The sequence below is a fragment of the Mandrillus leucophaeus genome, unplaced genomic scaffold (assembly GCF_000951045.1).
Source record: "Mandrillus leucophaeus isolate KB7577 unplaced genomic scaffold, Mleu.le_1.0 Scaffold135, whole genome shotgun sequence".
Classification (NCBI taxonomy): domain Eukaryota; kingdom Metazoa; phylum Chordata; class Mammalia; order Primates; family Cercopithecidae; genus Mandrillus; species Mandrillus leucophaeus.
Window position 1 is genome coordinate 1,292,534 of NW_012101310.1, and position 21,296 is coordinate 1,313,829.

At 47.0% G+C, this 21,296-nt stretch overlaps 1 protein-coding gene across 1 annotated transcript in view; it reads left to right on the forward strand.

Annotated features, from left to right (window-relative positions):
* USP43 (ubiquitin specific peptidase 43) overlaps positions 1-21,296 on the forward strand; it is a 95,686-nt gene that overhangs the window by 51,732 nt on the left and 22,658 nt on the right. The window contains exons 10-15 of the mRNA XM_011973183.1: positions 1,823-1,926; positions 7,451-7,528; positions 8,392-8,518; positions 8,626-8,974; positions 17,052-17,210; positions 19,010-19,174. Of these exons, the coding sequence (XP_011828573.1) occupies positions 1,823-1,926; positions 7,451-7,528; positions 8,392-8,518; positions 8,626-8,974; positions 17,052-17,210; positions 19,010-19,174 (982 nt within the window). The remainder of the gene's footprint in view (positions 1-1,822; positions 1,927-7,450; positions 7,529-8,391; positions 8,519-8,625; positions 8,975-17,051; positions 17,211-19,009; positions 19,175-21,296) is intronic.

Consider the following 21,296-nt stretch of genomic DNA (forward strand, 5'->3'; position numbering starts at 1 on the left):
GCTGATCTCGAACTCCTGACCTCAGGTGATCCACCTGCCTCAGCCGCCCAAAGTGCTGGGATTACAGGCGTGAGCCACCGCGCTGGGCTGCCTTCATTTTTAAGGCTAAATAATATTCTGTTGTGTATATATCCCACATTTTGTTTATCTATCCATCGTTGGTGGACACTTGGGTTATTTCTTTCTTTTGACTTGTGAATCATGCTGCCGTGAACGTTGGTGTATAAATATCTGTTTAAGCCCCTCCTTGCGACTCTTAGATACACACCTGAGATAATTGAAGGTTATATGGTAGCTGAACATTTAACCTTTTGAGAAACTGCTGAACTGTTTTCTACAGCAGCGATACCATCCATTTTACATTCCCACCAGCAATGCATAAGGGTTCCAGTTTCTCCAAATTCTTGCCAATGCTTGTTATTTTTCACTTAAAAAAAAAATGGGCCAGGTGCGGTGGCTCACGCCTGTCATCCCAGCCCTTTGGGAGGCTGAGGTGGGTGAGGTCAGGAGATCGAGACCATCCTGGCTAATATGGTGAAACCCCGTCTCTACGAAAAATAAAAAAAACAACAACAAAAAAAACTAGCCGGGCGTGGCATAGTCCCAGCTACTCGGGAGGCTGAGGCAGGAGAATGGCGTGAATCCGGGAGGCGGAGCTTGCAGTGAGCCGAGATTGCGCCACTGCACTCCAGCCTGGGCGACAGTGCTAGACTCCGTCTCAGAAAAAAAAAACCACCACCACCACCACCAACAACAAAAACATTTAGTTGTAAGCTGGGCGCGGTGGCTCACGCCTGCAATCCCAGCACTTTGGGAGGCCGAGGTGGGCGGATCACCTGAGGTCAGGTGTTGAGAGCAGCCCGGCCAATATGATGAAACCCCATCTCTACTAAAAATACAAAAATTAGCCAGGCGTGGTGGCGGGCGCCTGCAATTCCAGCTGCTCAGGAGGCCAAGGCAGGAGAATCACTTGACCTCGGGAGGTGGAGGTTGTAGTGAGCCAAGATTGCGCCACTGCACTCCAGCCTGGGCGACAGAGTGAGACTTCAGTGTCTCAAAAAAAATTTTAATTATAGCCATCCCTGGGTGTGAAGTGATACCTCAACGTGGTCTTGATTTGCATTTCTCTAATGACTAATGATGTTGCTGATCTTTTCATGGGCTTCTTGGCCGTCTCTACCTCTTTGTAGAAGTAGCTACTCAAATGTTTGCCCATTTTTTAAATTGAGTTGTTCATTGCATTGAATTGTTAAGAAGCATCTTCCATTAAATATGTCATTGTAAGCCTCATTTCAATTTCGGAAAAGTTCGAATATAATAAACACATATCTTAGAATAATAACTAAGGTGCTATCTCTTTATGTGGCTTATTTAAAAATGTGTAAATATTTACTTTGCCTGTAAAATATACATGAACTGGCTTTTAGAAAATTGCCTCATTGTGGGGATGATAATCATCTTCATAAAGTAGGTTAAGTTACCTATTAAAAATTAATTAACATGATTGATTTATGTTCCATTAAATGTACCAGTATCTGCCCCAGTTAAGCATTTGCTATTTAAACACACCATGTTCATTTTTGGGGAGAAGGTTTAACGTATTAAACACAGTATTAGATCACTGCGTTACAAGGTATAGTGTGAATCTTTGAAAAAAAATGAAGTTTTTGTCTCTTAATTTTGAATTCTAATTATTACGGGAATATTCAAAATACTCGAGGTAAAATAATGATTGTATTTTTTAATGTATGCGCCACTTTAGAGTCTAATTTAAATCAATATGGGGCTACATAATGACTTATGTCTGTTTTTGTCTTGGCAGAACCTGGGGTCTTTGTTCTCCATTCGTGTTGTGGGACTCTCTGTGGCCTGTAGCTATTTGTCTCCGAAGGACAGTCGGCCCCTCTGTCACTGGGCAGTTGACAGGTAAGGGGGAAGGTCCAGGTTCAGTAAGTTAATGAATCCTATCTTATTTTACTAGAGTCCTTTGAGGGTATGTGTCAATGAGATTGCTCGTAGTGTTTATTATTCTTGATCATTTACCTCTCCAGTACCAGCCGCTATGTTAGATCACTGGGCATATTCTGTGCTTTGAACTCTTATGTCTAGAGAGGCACTATTATGTCCACTTCAAAGATGGGGGGACACCAGTGTTGTCAGAGATTAGTTAACTTGATCACACTTAAACAACTAGTTAATAGGCAAGCCCAAATTTGAACCCAGATTGATCTAACTAAAACCCAAATTCGGCCAGGCATGGTGGTTCACGCCTGTAATCCCAGCACTTTCGGAGGCTGAGGTGGGTGGATTGCCTGGGATCAGAATTTGGAGACCAGTCTGGCCCACTTGGTGAAACCCCATCTCTACTAAAAATACAAAAAAATTAGCCAGGTATGGTAGCACGCGCCTATAATCCTAGCTACTCAGGAGGCTGAGGCAGGGGAATTGCCTGAACCAGGGAGTTGGAGGTTACAGTGAGCTGAGATCGTGCCACTGCACTCCAGCCTGGGTGACAGAGCAAGACTCAATCTCAAAAAACCAAAACCAAAAAAAAACAGAACACCGAATTCGTTCAATCCGGCCGTGCTCCTGAATTCAACAGGAATATCTCCCTAGGATACGTGAAGATTCTACAGCTAATTCATTGGTCCTAAACTGTAAGAGATTGTGGACTGAGGCTTAAAGCCAGTGTGGCTGTGTCTCTGGTTGCTACCTTGATAGCCTTCCGGTGCGTGTGGCCTTGCAAAACAATCCCCAGGTCGTTGCAGCATCTATGGACAGTTCCGCTCTATAAATGAATGTCTGGCACTTCTCTTTATTTTTCCATAGACCCCAGGTTCTCAGTAAGGTCCTCTGATTTCCTGACTTGGTCAGCCACATTCGGCCTGACTGAGATGGGCCTCTCCCCTTCTAAAGAGACCAGGAACCAGGGTAGCGGGTGAGCCAGAAGGTTCTGTGACCTACACCCCATCCACATCCTCCTTGGCTGACGCATGCTTTTGCTTTACAGAGTTAGGGAGGCAGGAGAAGGATCATCAAGGGCCTGCTTGGGTCTCCCAGGGAGAGGGAGCCCCAGGAAGAGGAACCCCCTTCCCACAGTCAGTCTTGGAGATAAGAACTGTGCCACCCAAAGTGGTCCTGTAGACTGCCAGCCTATGAACTGACTGTCACCAGCCCATGACAAGAACTTGAGAGGAAGCACTTACGAATGTTAAAGCAATGTGACAGAGTAATCTATAATATGGTGGATAAGATAATTTCTTTTAAAAATGGAACTTATATTTTGTATGTCTTTCCTCACCCCCCATTACTTTTTATATTAATTAATTAATTAATTTATTTATTTATTTTTGAGACGGAGTCTCCCTTTGTCTTCCAGGCTCGAGTGCAGTGGCGCAATCTCAGCTCCCTGCAGCCTCCGCCTTCTGGGTTCAAGCAATTTTCCTGCCTTAGCCTCCCAAGTAGCTGGGAGTATAGGCACGTGCCACCACGCCCGGTTAATTTTTTTTTATTTTTAGTAGAGACAGGGTTTCACCACGTTGGTCAGGCTGGTCTCGAACTCCTGACCTCAAGTGACCCACCTGCCTCTGCCTCCCAAAGTGGTGGGATTACAGGTGTGAGCCACCGCACCCGGCCCGTTATTTCTTTTTATAAAAGTATTGGTCTGCAGTGGTTTGGAAACAAACCGTCAAACTAGTCTTTTACCATAGGTAGTTTGAGAAGCACTAGAATTGAGTAGAGTTGTCCAGCAAACTGACCATCCTAAAGCATGTCCTCTTGAGGTCACACCTCTCCTGGCCCACACCTTCCATTCACTGGACATCTCACTACAGTCTGGCCCTTGTTCACCCCATCCCCATCCCCACCCCACCCCACAATCCCAGTCCCAGCCCTGCTGGTACAGCTCTCTCTGGCATCTGATGTGACCTTTACCTGTTTCACAGGGCTCTCCATTTAGCCTTTGCCCTGCCTCTTCCATGCCTATCCCAACATCTCTTTGTTCTATAGGAAATTCTTTCTTTTCTTTTTGACAAAATACACAAATACAAAAATTCCTTTTTTTTTTTTTTTTGGAGATGGAGTCTTGCTCTGTCATCCAGCCTGGAGTGCAGTGGCGCAATCTCGGTTCACTGCAACCTCCACTTCCCGGGTTCAAGTGATTCTCCTGCCTCAGCCTCCCGAGTAGCTGGGACTACAGGCGCCCACCACCACGCCCGGCTAATTTTTTGTATTTGTAGTAGAGATGGAGTTTCACCGTGTTAGCCAGCATGGTCTCGATCTCCTGACCTCATGATCCGCCCGCCTCAGCCTCCCAAAGTGCTGGGATTACAGGCGTGAGCCACCGCCCGGCGCCAAAATTACATTATAACCACTTTAAAGTGTGCAGTTCAGTGGAATTGTTACATTCACCTTGGTATACAGCCATTGCCACCATCCAACTCCAGAGCTCTTTCATCTTGCAAAATGGAAACTGTGTACCTATCACACAGCATCCCTCCCCTTCGTCTTCCTCAGTCTCTGGAAAACCACCACTCTACTGTCTGTCACTATGAATTTGACAACTGTAGGTGCCTCAGGTAGCAGGAATCATAGTGTTTATCCTTCTGTGTTTGGCTTATTTCACTAAGCATCGTATTTTCAAGGTTCACCCATGTTGCAGCACACGTTAGAATTTCCTTCCTTTTTAGGGGTGAATAATATTCCATTGTATGTATGCACAACCTAGAAATATATCTCCTATAAGTTTTTTTTTGGTCTGCTTGAAATCTTCCTCTCCCTCTCTGGATGCTCAAACATTATTGGGTCTCAGCATTCCACACCTGGCCCTCTGGTTTCCATTTATGGATGATTTTTTTTTTTTTTTTTCAGACAGAGTCTCACTCTGTCGCCCAGGCTAGAGTGCAGTGGCGCGATCTCGGCTCACTGCAAGCTCCGCCTCTCGGGTTCAAGCAATTCTGCCTCAGCCTCCTCAGTAGCTGGGACTATAGGGGCACGCTGCCACGCCCGTCTAATTTTTTGTATTTTAGTAGAGACAGGGTTTCACCGTGTTGCCCAGGCTGGTCCCAAACTCCTGAGCTCAGGCAATCTGCCCGCCTCTGCCTCCCAAAGTGCTGGGATTACAGGCGTGAGCCACCGTGCCTGGCCCCATCCCTGGGTGGTCTTATTCTTGGTTCTGTCTACCGCCTTTAGGCCAAAGTCTCCCAGATCCATATCTCCTGCCCAGATTTTTCTCTAGATTGCAGACCTGCCTGTCCTACTTACATGCCTCATAGGCACTGGTAACTAAACACTTGTGAGTCTGAACTCTTCTTGCTTAAAGCTTTTCTTTTCCCATCTTTGTGTCTAAATGGTGACACCACCATCTACTCAGGAACTCAAGCTAGGAACCTGGCATCGTCCCTGATCCCTTCTTTCTGCTTTGTCCTTCCATTCAGTCCATTTTCAGGCCTTATCTGTTCCCTATCCTGGCACTTCCCCAGATCTCTCCACTCCTCTCCACATTGACACCGTTGTCTGAATTTAGGCCCTGATCATGTCTTACCTGGATTGCTCTGGCAGCCTCCTATTTGACTTACCTGAATCCGTCCAGTGTCTTTGGTGTTAGAGACCACTGAGTGGTCTCCTGGTGCCCACGGGCTAAAGTCCACACTTGTGAGGGTGGCCTACAGAGCCCTCCCTCTCCCATGTGGCCTGTCCCTCACTGTGCTGAGGTCTTCCAGCACACACCCTGCCTTCTACTGCTGAGCTCTCCACCTGTGTGTCCTTTCCCCTCTAGTTCCCCTGACTGACTTTTTAAAAAAATTCATTAAATTTTTGGGCCAGGCACGGTGGCTCACACCTGTAATCCCAGCACTTCGGGAGGCCGAGGCGGGTGGATCACTTGAGGCCAGAAGTTCAGACCCAGCCTGGCCAACATGGTGAAACCGCATTTCTACCGAAAATACAAAAATTAGCCGGGCGTGGTGGCGCACACCTGTAATCCCAGCTACTTGGGAGGCTGAGGCAGGAAAATCGCTTTAACCCGGGATGGTTAAATAATATAGCCATGTAAAAACCTGCACATGTACCTATGAATCTTTAAAAAAAACAAAAGTATATAAGTGAGAAGACAACATTCACCCAAGAAAGTTATAGAAATAAAAATAAATAATAAAAATTTAAGAAATTTTTATCTTTAGTTTGTTTATTTATTTATTTTTGAGACACAGTCTCGCTCTGTTGCCCAGGCTGGAGTGCAGTGGAACAATCTCGGCTCACTGCAAGCTCTGCCTCCTGGGTTCACTCTATTCTCCCAAGTAGCTGGGAGTTTTGCTGCCAGTTTTTTGTATTTTTTAGTAGAGACGGGTTTCACCGTGTTAGCCAGGATGGTCTTGATCTCCAGCCTCCCAAAGTGCTGGGATTATAGGCTTGAGCCACCGTGCCCGGCCTATTTTCTGACTTTTTAATAATAGCCATTGGACTGATGCGAGATGGTATTTCATTGTAGCTTTCATTTGCATTTCCCTGATGATTAGTGATGATGAGCAGTTTTTAATATGTTTGTTATCCACTTGTATGTCTTCTTTGGAGAGGTGTGTTTCATGTCCTTTGCTCACTTTTTAATAGGACTGTTTGTTTTTGTTGACTTAAGTCCCTTATATATTCTGGATATTAGTCCTTTGTCAGATGCATAGTTTGCAAAAATTTTCTCCCATCCTGTCGGCTGCCTCTTTTATTCTGTTGATAGCTTCTTTTGCTGTGCAGACCTCTTTAGTTTAATTAAGTCCCAGTTTTCAATGTTTGTTTATATTACATTCGCTTTTAAGGTCTCAGTCATTCCTCTGGCCAGGTCCTGCCTATCTGTCCTTCAGAGCAGCCCGGGGTGTGCGTCCCCAGACACCTGAGTGCATTAGAATGATCTCTGTGTGCTCCTCCCATTAGCCTATCGGCCCGTTAAGGGTGGGGATTGTTAGGTTTGTACATTTCTTGGAATAGCATCTCCATAAACATTGAATAAGGCCCTCTTTCTTTTTGTATCAGAGCTGTGGTCGGGGGAGGTAATCTCACCCTCTAGTGACAATCTGATTTCCATGTAAAGAGGGAAGCTGGGCGACAGCCACACCTCTTTCTTTCCCTGTCCTGAGGAGTTTTGTACAATAAACTTGGAACATGAAGGTACCTGTTTTCCTTTTCTACTTCCATGTTTAAATTCCAGTCAAAGAGTAGATTGTGGATTGAGGCAGAAAGAGATGAAAATTTTAAGTTTATTAGTAAGACTGATTTAAGGATCCTGCTTAGATGTGAGTCCAATTTGGGCTTTCAAATGTGTTCCCCCAGAATTAAATGATGCACCCACTGACCTCCGCCAAGGCTGTTTGGAACATCAGTCCCCGGGTTGCGGGGAGAGCCCTGAAGAGCTGCAGGAAGGAGGTCCCGTGTTTTCTGATGGGCTCCCTTGTTCTCTTCTCAGGGCTTTGCATCTCAGGAGGCCGGGAGGCCCTCCACATGTCAAGCTGGCGGTGGAGTGGGATAGCTCTGTCAAGGAGCGGTGAGTTCAAGGGAATTTACCTCCCGCAGAGCTGAGACAGGGCCTCTCGGTGCCCAGGTTTCCCTGGATGCAGCTTCCCCCAGCATGGCTGCAGGCAGGGTGCCCACATCTTTGAGCCAGTGTAACCCGTTCCTGCGAGATGCCTGAGTGAGAATTTTCTGTATGTAAATAACAGTGACAGGAATGGAGTGACAGTGGTGGTGGTGGGTGATGTCAAGAGTAGTAACTGCAGTCACAGTAGACAGTTACGCAGCACCCACCCACTCACCCCGTGCCAGTCACTGCTCTGAACACTTTACGTGTGTATAGGGGATTTATTTAATCTTCTTCACACCCTATGTGTGGGTGGTCTGGGGTGGGTACTCCTGTAATCCACATTTCTCAGAGGTGGAAACTGAGGCACAGAGAGGTTAAGCAATTGCTGGAGAGCACACAGCTCGTACACTGGTAGAGCTGGGATTTGAACCCAGACCCTCTGGCTGGAGTCCATGCTCCTCATTACCACACTTGGCTACCTCTGTAACACTGAGGGCATCAGCCTTGCTTTAAGAAAGGACATTGCTCACTCCAGCAAGTATTTATTGATCAACTACTAGGTGCCAGGCCCTGTGCTAGGATGAGGAAAACAAAGATGAATAAGCCAAGGACCTGGTCCCTGTAGGAGCTGGTGGGGGAGAGAGAATTCCAGTAGAATATAGTGCTGAGTCCAAAGGATGCCTGCAGCTCCCCAGGAACCCATAGACAGGGCACGGTAGCGTCGCCTGGCCAATGCCCTGTGGCGGGTTTGCTGTGAGTAGAGACATAGGCGAAGCCTGTCTCGGAGCGGGAAAGTCCTGAACGCCGTGGGTGTCCTCTCCGTGCAGCCTGTTCGGGAACCTCCAGGAGGAGCGGGCGCAGGATGCCGACAGCGTGTGGCAGCAGCAGCAGGCGCACCAGCAGCACAGCTGTACCTTGGATGAATGTTTTCAGTTCTACACCAAGGAGGAGCAGGTCCCGCCCTGGGGGTCCACGCCCCGGCCGGGGAAGGGGGCTGGCTGCCTTTGGTGGGTTGGCCACGTGCCGCGGGGGCCTCACAGTCCGGGTGGTTTCCTTTCCAGCTGGCCCAGGACGACGCCTGGAAGTGTCCGCACTGCCAAGTCCTGCAGCAGGGGATGGTGAAGCTGAGTTTGTGGACGCTGCCTGACATCCTCATCATCCACCTCAAGAGGTTCTGCCAGGTGGGCGAGAGAAGAAACAAGCTCTCCACGCTGGTGAAGTTTCCACTCTCTGGACTCAACATGGCTCCCCATGTGGCCCAGAGAAGCACCAGCCCCGAGGCAGGACTGGGCCCCTGGCCTTCCTGGAAGCCGCCGGGCTGCCTGCCCACCAGTTGCCCGCTGGACTTCCTGTACGACCTGTACGCCGTCTGCAACCACCACGGCAACCTGCAAGGTGGGCATTACACAGGTGAGCCTTGCCTTGCCTTTCTGCCAATGCAGCTGTGGCCACAGCCTCGAGATGTCCCCGGAATGGGTGCCGCTCGGATGCTGAGCTCCCTGGGGCACTTAGTGAGATCTGACCCCTCACCCACCGCACACCAGGGCATGTGCGAGAGCAGAAGGGACCTTGTCCCAGCTACAGAGTTGACGTTGAGTTAGGTTGGAGGTTGGAATATATAAAGTTAGGCCTGATGCGGTAGCTCATGCCTGTAATCCCAGCACTTTGGGAGGCTGAGGTGGAAGAATCACTTGAGGCCACGAGTTCGAGACCAGCCTAGGCAACAGAGCAAGACCCCGTCTCTACAAAAAAAAATGAAGAAAAAAAAAATGAACTAGGCATTGTGGCTTACACTTGTAGTCCTAGCTGCTCAGGAGGCTGAGATGGGAGGATCCCTTGAGCCCAGAAGGCTGAGGCTGTGGTGAACCATGATTGTACCACTGTACTCCAGCCTGGGCAACAGAGTGAGACCCTGTCTCCAAAACAAATAAACCAACAAACAGGTTAGTTATCACCCAAATTTTCAACCATATGGGAGGTCATTATTGGAACCGAGAGAGTGACGTTCATTCTCATCTGTGATTCAGCGTGAGGAATCTTACTTACCGGATTTGGTGGCCTTGTATTCTGTGGCGTACTTTTCATGTTTGTTCCTCTGAGGAACTTCAGAGCAGCGAATGAAGGGAAGGGCAAAAACAAGTGGCCAGACGATTTTCTCAATTGTTTATAATCATCCCTTTGAGGGCTTTCAGAGTGTCATGACGGATCATTTTTCTCGATTATGTCTTGTTTGTTTGCTTCTCCCCACCCAGGGCATCTCAGTGACGGTGAGAAGCCTATTGGTAGCTGTAGCAGTTGAGCGTCTCCACCATGCAGATAGCGTGGGGGGTCATCAGGGTGAGCCTTAGTAGTCTATGGGGTTTAGGGCATGATTTCCGTCATTGGAGAATGGATGGAACAGGCCCCCATGGAGAAAGAGAAATGAGGATGCCGTTACAGGCTGGGGACCACCTGATTGGACAGAGATGCGCTGGACGGTCGGGTTACACTGGGCCAGCCTGGGCTGGTCACGGTGAGGGTTATGGGGGCCACCAAAGCCGCTTTCAGCTCACAGTGGCCGCCTTACGCTGCTGTGCGGTGCCAGCCTGTTCTTCCACAGCTGTCCTGCTCCAGATGAGGCCTCGCCACCTTTGTAACTGCTGGGACCGTTCTGTCCAGCCACTTCCCCTGTCTCACTTCTCTGGGCTGAAAATAGCTCAGCAGGAATCCCTTGAGGCCCATATGTATCTTGGGAGGCATCTCTGTTACTCAGATTTTTTTTTTTTTTTTACTAAGAGCGTTATGGCTGAATGAGTCCCCGTACACACATGAGTGGTGAAAATAAGGACAGCTGGAACCTGGACCTTGTCATTTCCCGTGCTGAACGTGCTGCCTCCCCATCTATAAACCCACGGGGTGGCCCCAACATAAATTAAGGGCAGTGATGTAAAACCACAGCAGGGAGTTAGAAGTAGCATAGGCGTGAGAAGCGTTGGTGTCTGCCTTATGAACAGCGAGATCCAGGCCCCTACTGGGGTGAGCATTACAGAGCAGAATGCCCGATTTGGGGGGCGGTGGTTTGGCAGCAGAAGGGACACAGTCCCTGGGAGGTTCCCCTTGCAGAGATCTCCTGGGTCTGTGTTTGCACACACAGTGTACCACCACCTGCCAGGAAAGAGCCTACTTAATACTAAAACCAAAGGGAGAGGAGCCCAAGGGGAATAAGGGACTGGCGAGGTGGGAGGCAGGGCAGTGTCTGCAGCCAGCACAGCCCTGGGTAAGACCCGGGCCTCTTGTTCTCATCTGCGCCAGCATACACCATCTTTTCCCTCAAGACAGTGTGCACCGCCCGTTAAATGGCAGAGCCTGGGCTTCAAACCTGGGTCACCCTGGCTCCAGGTTCAGCAGCTTCTGCCCTGCCGAGATGAGTGATTCCTGATAGGAACAAGTCTCCAAGCCATGTAGGGTGTTGTCGATGAGTGTCAACTCCCTCATTTAGGGGAAGCACACCCTCGGTGACTTCCTAGGAAAGGGTGATGGGAGCTTGACCTCTGGAGTGCTTCCGTGTCAGGAAATGCCTTTATTCCCACACCTGACTGATAGCCTGGTGGGACATAAAGTCCGTGATGGAAAATCAACAATGTTGCTCCATGTGGAGTGGGGTCCGGAGTGGGGTTTTGCTGTTGAGAATGAATCAGGCCAGTCTGATTTCTGTTCCTTTGTCTAGGATAGGATATATTTTTCTCTCTGGTAGCTTTTTCAGGTTCTTTATCACAGGTGCTCTGAAATTTCACGGAGTGTGCTTCCCTGTGGGTCTTTCTCGTTGCTTGTGTTGGGACCTGCATTCAGGGGACCTGTGTGTCTGCAGCCACGTGATCTTCAGGTCTGGGACATAATCTTTGTGCTTTTTTGTTTTGTTTTGTTTGTGAGATGGAATCTCACTATGTCACCCAGGCTGGAGTGCAGTGGTAGCGATCTCGGCTCACTGCAATCTCTGCCTCCTGGGTTCAAGTGATTCTCCTGCCCCAGCCTCCTGAGTAGCTGGGACTACAGGTGCCCGCCACCACACCCAGCTAATTTTTGTATTTTTTAGTAGAGACGGGGTTTCGCCATGTTGGCCAGGCTGGTCTTGAACTCCTGACCTCAAATGATCTGCCTTTCTCGGCCTCCCAAAGTGCTGGGATTACAGGCGTGAGCCACTGTGCCTGGCCTAGTCTTAGGTTTCTTTTTCAGAGCATCTTGGTTTTGTTTTGAGTCCTCACTTGGCTTGACTTCTTGTGATTCCTGACACATCCAGTACTGAGCCTCTGGGGCTACAGCTGGTGGGTGGCCCCCTTCCTGCCCCCCTGCACCCTCTCCACCTCCCGCAGGCACTCTGTGTTGAACCCCTTCCTTGCCAGAGGCGAGTGTGTGACCTCCACTCTATCTGCTTGCTGGGCCCTCAAAGCTGAGCTGTTGCTTTCTATCTCACGTCTTTTGACATTTTTATTCCTTTTTCATTATTTGCTTCTTGGAAGTATGATAGTTCTACCACATTTCAGGGTTTTAGAAATCTCAAATGCCTTTTGTTTCATTTTAAATGTGTTGAGTGGGTAATGCATGCCTATGTTTCAAAATTCACACAGCCTAAAAAACACGGACGGTGACAAGTTTTGATTCTATCTTTGTTCCTCATCTACCCCCTCCTCATTTATAGGTAACCATTTTTAGTAGTTTCTTGTGTACTATTCTTCCACAATTTCTTTATGTAAATACCAGCAATTGTGAGTATATTTTTATATATACATATATATGTGTTGATTTTATATATTTTCTCCCCTCCCCCTGATTTAAGTAAAAGTACTATTTGCTGTGTTGCACCTGGCTTTTTTTTTTTTCCCTGAAAATCTATCTTGGAAATCTTTTCATGTCCTCATTTCTAGACAGCTTCTCCATCTTCTTTTATAAATGTAAATGCACTAAATAAATATAACAATTTATTAAATACTCTGTAGATGGACGTTGGACTGATTCATTCTTCTACTATTACAAATGTTGCTGTCGGCTGGGTGTAGTGGCTCACGCCTGTAATCCCAGCACTTTGGGAGGCTGAGGCAGGCAGATCATTTGAGGTTAGGAGTTCAAGAGCAGCCTGGCCAACGTGATGAAACCCTGTCTCTACTAAAAATACAAAAATCAGCCAGGCGTGGTGGCATCTGCCTGTAGTCCCAGCTACTAGGAGGGCTGAGGCAGGAGAATTGCTTGAACCCAGAGGTGGAGATTGCAATGAGCCAAGATTGCACCACTGCACTCCAGCCTGGGTGACAGAGCGAGACTCTTTCTCAATTAAAAACACACACACACACACACACACACACACACACACACAAATATTGCTGTCATAACCCTTTAGATATGTCATTTTCTAGATATGAAAGTTTATTGGCGGGATAAATTCTCAGAATTGGAATAGCTGTGTCTGTGTTGTAACAAGCATGAACAAGATGTCCTGCACAAACGGTCATAGCAGTTTGCACTCTGATAAGAGTAAGAGAGCACCTGGTTCTCTGTAGCCTTTCCAGTAGAGTGTGCAATCACACTTTTGGATTTTTGCCAATCTAATATGAGGAAAATGGTATCTCAGTGTAAGTTGAATATTTAGCGTCTTAATAGTGTGAGTTTGAGCATCTTTTCGTATGTTTGAGTCATTGTGGTTCCTTTCCTATAAACTGTCTATCCGTGTCCTTGACTGCTTTTCAAACAAATTATTAGTCTTTTTCCCATCAATTTCTAGATGCTCTAATTCTTAATGGACTATGAGATTCACCTCTTTTCTGTAATATAAATTGCAAGTATTTGTTCCCTGTGTAACATCTGTCAGTTGGCTATTCCTGTGGAAATTTGTTGCCATGCAGAAAGTTTTTATTTTTGCTTTTCTAGGTAAAATTGTCAATCATTTGGATTTTGAGTCATGATTAGAAAGCCTTTTTCACTCTAAGATTAAAAAGTGTTTCTCTTGAGTTATCTACTTGGTTTTAGCTTATTACATTTAAATCCTTGATTTGGAGTTTCTTAACATTCTTGAGAGAAAGAGATCCAACTTTATCCCCCCGGAGTTGCCAATTTGTCCCAAGATCACTACTCATGGAAAAGCCAGATTTATTCCTTGAGATGCCATCTGCCATATTAGATATTAATTTTTTTTTTTTTTGAGATGGAGTCTCACTCTGTTACCCAGGCTGGAGTGCAATGGCGCGATATCGGCTCACTGAAACCTCTGTCTCCCGGGTTCTAGCAATTCTCCTGTCTCAGCCTCCTGAGTAACTGAGACTACAGGCGCGTGCCATCATACCCAGCTAATTTTTTGTACTTTTAGTAGAGACGAGGTTTCACTGTGTTAGCCAGGCTGATCTCGAACTCCTGACCTTGTGATCCGCCTGCCTTGGCGTCCCAAAGGGCTGGGATTAGAGGCGTGAGTCTCCGTGGCCAGCCCGGGATTTTTATGACTAGAACTAACATATGTAAGAGGCTTCTCATATTGTAGGCCCCAACAATTGGTAGCTTTCAAGTTGCCGTATACTTTTACATAAATGCTGTCACACCATAGATGTATTTTTTGTTTTTAGTGGATTTTTGTTTGCCATTTTACATATCAAAATAAACTTAAAAGATGTTAAATGAAATAAAATATTATGATGAGGCACTTGACTAAATGGCAAAATGAAATACTGGGTTCCCTCATGACCTCCTGGTGTGCACATCTATTTACATATGTGCGTATGTGTGTTTATGTGTACATACATAGATTAAGACAAAACAGAATTTCATGACACGATAATTACATTTGCTACATGTGATATACCTTAGTCCATTCTGTTCCGGAATAACATATTAATTAATTTTAAAAATGCTTTGGCTGGGCGCGGTGGCTCACGCCTGTAATCCCAGCACTTCGGGAGGCCGAGATGGGCGGATCACTAGGTCAGGAGATCGAGACCATCCTGGCTAATACAGTGAAACCCCGTCTCTACTAAAAATACAAAAAAATTAGCCAGGCGTGTTGGCGGGCGCCTGTAGTCCCAGCTACTTGGGAGAATAGAGTGAACCCAGGAGGCAGAGCTTGCAGTGAGCTGAGATCGTGGCACTGCACTCCAGCCTGGGCAACAGAGCGAGACTCCATCTCAAAAAAAAAAGAAAAAAGCTTTAAAATATTTTATTTTTTATTTATTAAACATTTTTTTTTTAAGTGCACTGATTACCAGTGTCCTGATGGGCTGATGACTGGCAATTTGGAAGACACCGAACTATATAGAAATCCAGGATCTTTGCTCATTAATTCATTGCACAAATATCTATTAAGTACCCATTCTACGCCAGACCCTGCACTAGGTCCTGGAGCTTCAGTGATGAACAAGACAAATACGAGACCTGCCCTCATGGGGCTTCAGTCTCACTTTGGGGACAGACAATAAAAAGATGCTTATTATTTTAGCACTTTCACTACCTGGCATTTTGAAAGGGCAACTGATTGACTGATTGACTGTGTCTGTGATAGATATAAGGCCTCTCCAAGGATGTCACAGGTAGGCTCAGAGCTAAGGATGAGATAGAACTAGCTATGTGAACAATGGGAGGAATCGCATTATGAGCAGAGCCCATAGCACGTGCAAAGGCCCTGAGGCAGAAAGCATTCAGTGGGTTTAAGACATGATGAGAGCCTGGATGAAGTGCGGCCGTTCAGGGCTAAGTGACGAAGGGTGGGGCTGGAGAAGTGGGCAGGACACTCTAGGCCATGGATGGGAGTTTGCATTTTTTCCAAAGGGATGATAAATCATTTAAAGGTTCTAAGCAGAGGAGTGAAGACATAATCTAGTGTACAAATCAAACTAGTTGCTCTGCTGTATGGAGAATATGTGGAAGGGATCTAGAGTGGAAGTTGGAATTCCAGTTCGGAGGGTGCTTCAGGGGCTGAGTGAGAGACACCATTGGCTGAGATGCTGGTGTTGGCAATCAAGATATTCGAGATATATTTTGAAAGTAGAATCAGTAGGTCTGGCTTTTGGACTAGGTGTGGAGTGGAAGGAAAAGCAAGAGCAAAGACGAACTCCTAGGTGGCTGGCTTGTGGTGCTGACTGTGGAGGTCAGCAAACTGGCCCACGGGCCGGATCCAATCTAGGGCCTGTTGTTGTTGTTTTTGTTTGAGATGGAGTCTTACTCTGTTGCCAGGGCTGGAGTGCAGTGGCACGATCTCAGCTCACTGCAACCTCTGCCTCCTGGGTTCAAGTGATTCTCCTGCCTCAGCCTCCCAAGTAGCTGGAATTACAGGCGCCCACCACTACGCCCAGCTAATTTTTTCTATTTTTAGTAGAGATGGGGTTTCACTATGTTGGCCAGGCTGGCCTTCAACTCCTGACCTTGTGATTTGCCCACCTTGGCCTCCCAAAGTACTGGGATTACAGGCGTGAGCCACTGTGCCCAGACGGTTTTTTTTTTTTTTTTTTTACTTTATTAATAATTTATGGGTTAAAAACGGTTTTTACAATTTTAAAAGTGGGAGAAAGGCATGCAGAACGTGTGTCAGAGAACATATGTGGCCATATGTGACCTGCAAAGCCTCAATATTTGTCATCTGGTCCCTTACGGGAGAAGTTTGCAAACCTCCAGATTACTGGGTTATGCTGTCATTTGCTGACACGTAGAGGGCAAGGAAAAGGATATGTTGTTGTGGTTGTTTGAGAAGTGGTGAGAATATGTATGAACTTTCCTTAGATGTTTGACTTCAGTTCTTAGAAAGAGGTATGCCATGAGCCCAATTGTGATTCTCGTCTTCACTTTTATTGCATACGTAATCAGAGATAAGCATTTTGAAGCTTCTCAGAAGAAATGGGGTGAACGCTGACATTATTGTTTGGCTACCTGACTTGGGAGCTCCCTTTTATCAGAGATTTTGCCTGAGGAAGGGGTAGAATATTCAACTTACAATAACAGTACTCTTGGCCGGGCGCGGTGGCTCACGCCTGTAATCCCAACACTTTGGGAGGCCGAGGTGGGTGGATCACCTTAGGTCAAGAGTTCAAGACCAGTCTGGCCAACATGGTGAAACCCCACCTCTAATAAAAATACAAATATTAGCCGGGTGTGGTGGCAGGGACCTGTAATCCCAGCTACCCAGGAGGCTGAGGCAGGAGAATTGCTAGAACCTGGGGGAGGGAGGTTGCCGTGAGCCGAGAAGGTGCCACTTCACTCCAGCCTGGGTAAAAGAGCGAAATTCTGTCTCCAAAATAAATAAATAAATAAACAAAAATAAAAATAATAACAGCACTTGTTATCAGTAAGAATCCGTGGATATAACCTATTGATCTTTTCTGATTCCAAAAAAGTTCATTTCTGGCCAAAAATGGACTGGTTTTTTTTTTTTTTTTTTCTCATTCTGGTTTAAACATACCGCTTTTTCAGCTCTGCCAGTGGGAAATGTCTTCCTACCTTTTGGGGCTCCAGTAACTGAGACTTGGGGTTGGGACCTTTGCAGCCTACTGCCGGAACTCTCTGGATGGCCAGTGGTACAGTTACGATGACAGCACGGTGGAACCGCTTCGAGAAGATGAGGTCAACACCAGAGGGGCTTATATCCTCTTCTATCAGAAGCGGAACAGCATCCCTCCCTGGTCAGCCAGCAGCTCCATGAGAGGTAGGTGCTGCTGCTCATGACAGGAGCGGGTGTGGTGAAGTCACTTAAAGAACTGGGAAGAGGCTCAGCAGGACCAGGAGAGGTTGGCAAGGATCTGAAAGAGGAAGCCCGGGCTGCTGCTGTAGAATCTGAGCAGCACAGACTAGTTGTTCATTTGCCAGGGTGTGGGATGGATAGATGATAATTCAGGAAAGGGGAAAAGGATAATTATTTGTATTCAGGGCAGGTGACACTTGGCAGTGTGGAATTCCATATTCCTAGTCTCATATCACAGCAGGTTTTATTAGGTGTGTGTAATATAAACTGATGTCAGTCCTGTTGGAAAGGCAGGGCAGTTATAAAGGATCCTGGACTTTTCTAGGAAAGGTAGCTTTTTTTTTTTTTTGAGAGGGAGTCTCGCTCTGTCACCAGGCTGGAGTGCAGCAGCATGATCTTGGCTCACTGCAACCTCCGCCTCCCAGGTTCAAGCAATTCTCCTGCCTCAGCCTCCCAAGTAGCTGGAACTACAGGCACATGCCACCACCATGCTCGGCTAATTTTTTTTTAGTAGAGACAGGGTTTCACCATGTTGGCCAGGATGGTCTCGATCTCTTGACCTCTTGATCCAGCCACCTCAGCCTCTCAAAGGGAGCTGTTTAAACCTGCTGTACTCCAGAAATTCATTTATTAGACAGCCTCAAACTTGCTTGGAACTGGAGAAAGAAAGTGCCAAAGCTGACCCTTTCGTGTGATTTGTTTCATGCTGCAAACCAACTGTCCTTATCTTTGGGACAAGAGAGCATTAAAAAAAAAAAAAATTAAGCAGATTTTCTCCTAACAGTTATCAGAAAATGGCCAAATAAATCCAAGAGTCCTCAGCAGGTCTAAATCAATCCTAACGCAAGTCCAGCTTCCATTTATAGAAGGAGATATTGAAAAAAGAATTAAAAACCTGTCCTATTAGAGAAAAGAAGGTTTTCTAACTGTCCGGTGTAATAAAGACAGTGTATCTCTATGGTGCAAAAGGTCCTTACTGCCCGTTGTAAAAGATGTGGTTTCCCTAAACATGGCTTACTACCTGTTGAACTCTGTGTACTGGGGCCCTGGTGCTGGTAATAAAATACTGTTACTCTGCCTCTGGCTATAGCTCTGAGTAACACAGTCCTTTGACTCTGGAAAAGAAACAAAAGCATATTTAGGACGCCAAAGCTGGTGACAAGGAATTTCATGGAAAGCATTTCAATGCTTGTCAATGTACTTTCCTTTGCTGCTGTTGTTGTTGTTTTGTTTTTTATTTTTTGAGATGGAGTTTCACTCCTGTTGCCCAGGCTGGAGTGCAGTAGCGCGATCTCGGCTCACTGCAACCTCCGCCTCCCAGGTTTACATGATCCTCCTGCCTCAGCCTCCTGAGTAACTGGGATTACAGGCGCCCGCCACCACACCCGGCTAATTTTTTGTATGTTTCGTAGAGATGGGATTTCATCATGTAGGTCAGGCTGGTCTCGAACTCCTGACCTCAGGTGATCTGCTCGTCTAGGCCTCCGTAAGTGCTGGGATTACAGGCGTGAGCCACTGCGCCCCGGCCCATACTTTCCTTCTGTGCTCAAATGCCTCTCCCTAAACTTGTAAGCCTGGTCACATGGGTACCCAATCACAGGTTTCCCCCCTCGTCATTGACTGGTTTCTGCAGTTCCGCTTTGGTTCTGTAGTTCCGGGGCTGAAGGATGGGGCCGGAATGGGGATCTGGCTATGAAGTGCTCCCCTAGGACTCTGAAGGTCTAGGGTTGGGCTCAGCCTCCCTCTCTGTGTTTCCTCCACAGGCTCTACCAGCTCCTCCCTGTCCGATCACTGGCTCCTACGGCTCGGGAGCTACGCTGGCAGCACAAGGGGAAGCCTGCTGTCCTGGAGCTCTGCCCCCTGCCCCTCCCTGCCCCAGGTTCCCGACTCTCCCATCTTCACCAACAGCCTCTGCAACCAGGAAAAGGGTACGTTGGTTACGTGTGCTTGGTTTATTTTCATTTCCTGTAACGTCCATTGTTATTGCTCTGTATGAAAGCCCTATCACTTCATAGCCTCGAATGGAAAGCGTCCATCATTACGAGAGGTTTGTTCATCTCTTAAATGGGATCTTCTACGACCTGCCCTTCCTTGCCCGCTTCTCCCCATCCTCTACCCTCCAGCCACAGGTACCTTTGCTCTGCCCCTGTGTAGCTTACTGTTATAAATAAGTAAACCCGGGAACATGGTACTTAAAGAAGGAAGAATGGCAAAGAGAATCAGGGAAGAGGGTATCCAGGCCCGGGGTGGAGGAGGGAGGGTGCACAGGGTCCTGGAGATAGGGTGGGTGGGGAACATCTTTCTAGGGGATAACACTGAGCAGAGCCCTGAGTGAGACAGAGTGGCTTGTGTAGAAGCCTAGGGGTTTGTTCCAGGAGAGGAACCCTCCAGGGTGAAGGCTGGGAGTGAGCACTGGATGTGTGAGGGACTGAAGAAACCAGAACTGTGGCCAGAGCAGCGACACCCAGGAGTAGAGAGAGCAGGAGTGGACAGAGGCCATGTCAGAACCTACCTTTCTGAGCTTGAGGTATAAAGTGTGAACTCTTCTAAGTGTAGTGGATAGCGAGTGGAGATGTGTGTTTTGTTTTTTTTTTTCCATGCTTCTGTTTTAGTCATTGTTTTTAAAAAATTGACACATAATAATTGTACATATATATGGGGTACATGTGATATTTTGATACATGCGTACAATGTGTAATGGCCAAAGTAGGGTATTTAGAATATCCATCACCTCAAACACTTATCATTTCTTTGTGCCGGGAACATTTCAAATCTCTTCTAGCTATTTATATTAACTGTAGTCACCTTCCTGTGCTATGAAACATAAGAACTTATTTTATCTAACTGTGTATTTGTACTTTTTTTTTTTTTTTTTTGAGACAGAGTCTCACTCTGTCGCACAAACTGGAGTCCAGTGGCGCAATCTCGGCTCACTGCAACCTCTGCCTCCTGGGTTCAAGCGATTCTCCTGCCTCAGCCTCCAGCTGGGATTACAGGCACCTGCCACTACGCCTGGCTAATTTTTGTACTTTTCATAGAGATGGGGTTTCATCATGTTGGTCAGGCTGATCTCAAACTCCTGACTTCCCGTGATCTGCCCGCCTCCGCCTCCCAAAGTGCTGGGATTACAGGCATGAGCCACTGCACCTGGCCTATTTGTATCTATTAACCCACCTCTCTCATCCACCCCCATTCCCAGCCTCTGGCAACCATCATTATACTCCATACCTCCATAAAATGGACTTTTTTAGCTTGCTGGAGAGTTCTGAGCAGGAAAGTGGCTGATCTGATTCCTAGTTTTTAGAGAGTCTACTCTGGCTACTGTGTGGAGAATACATCACAGGGAGGCAAGAGTGGGGACGTAGAAAGGTCATTCAGGAGACTAACATGGTTATATCCAGGTGGGAGACAGTGGTGGTTTGAACTAGCATATTAGGTAAGAGATGGTCAAACTGGATATATTTTGAAGCTAGAGCTGCTAGGATTTGCCAATGTGGGGTGTGCGGTGTGAAGGAAACAGAAGAGTCAAGGATAACTCCTTGCTTAGGGTCTAAATAACGAGGGGAAGAGCTGCACAGTTAAAGAGATGGGAGAAAGTTGGGTAGGAACAGTTCATTTTGGAGGGAAGTCAAGGTTTTTTGACATAGTAATTTTGAGAATCCTGAAAGACATCAGTCCCCAGCCTTTTTGGCACCAGGGACCAGTTTCACGGAAGACAATTTTTGCACCGACTTGGGGTGAGGATGGTTTGGGATGAAACTGTTCCACCTCAGATCATCAGGCATGAGATTCTCATAAGGAGCCTGCAACCTGCATCCCTCATGTGCGCAATTCACAATAGGCTTCGTGTTCCCATGAGAATCTAATACCCCCGCTGATCTGACAGGAGGCGGAGCTCAGGCGGTAATGCGAGTGATGGGGAGCAGCTTTAAATACAGATGAGGCGGCCAGGCGCGATGGCTCACGCCTGTAATCCCAGCACTTTGGGAGGCCGAGGCGGGCGGATCACGAGGTCAGGAGATCGAGACCATCCTGGCTAACACGGTGAAA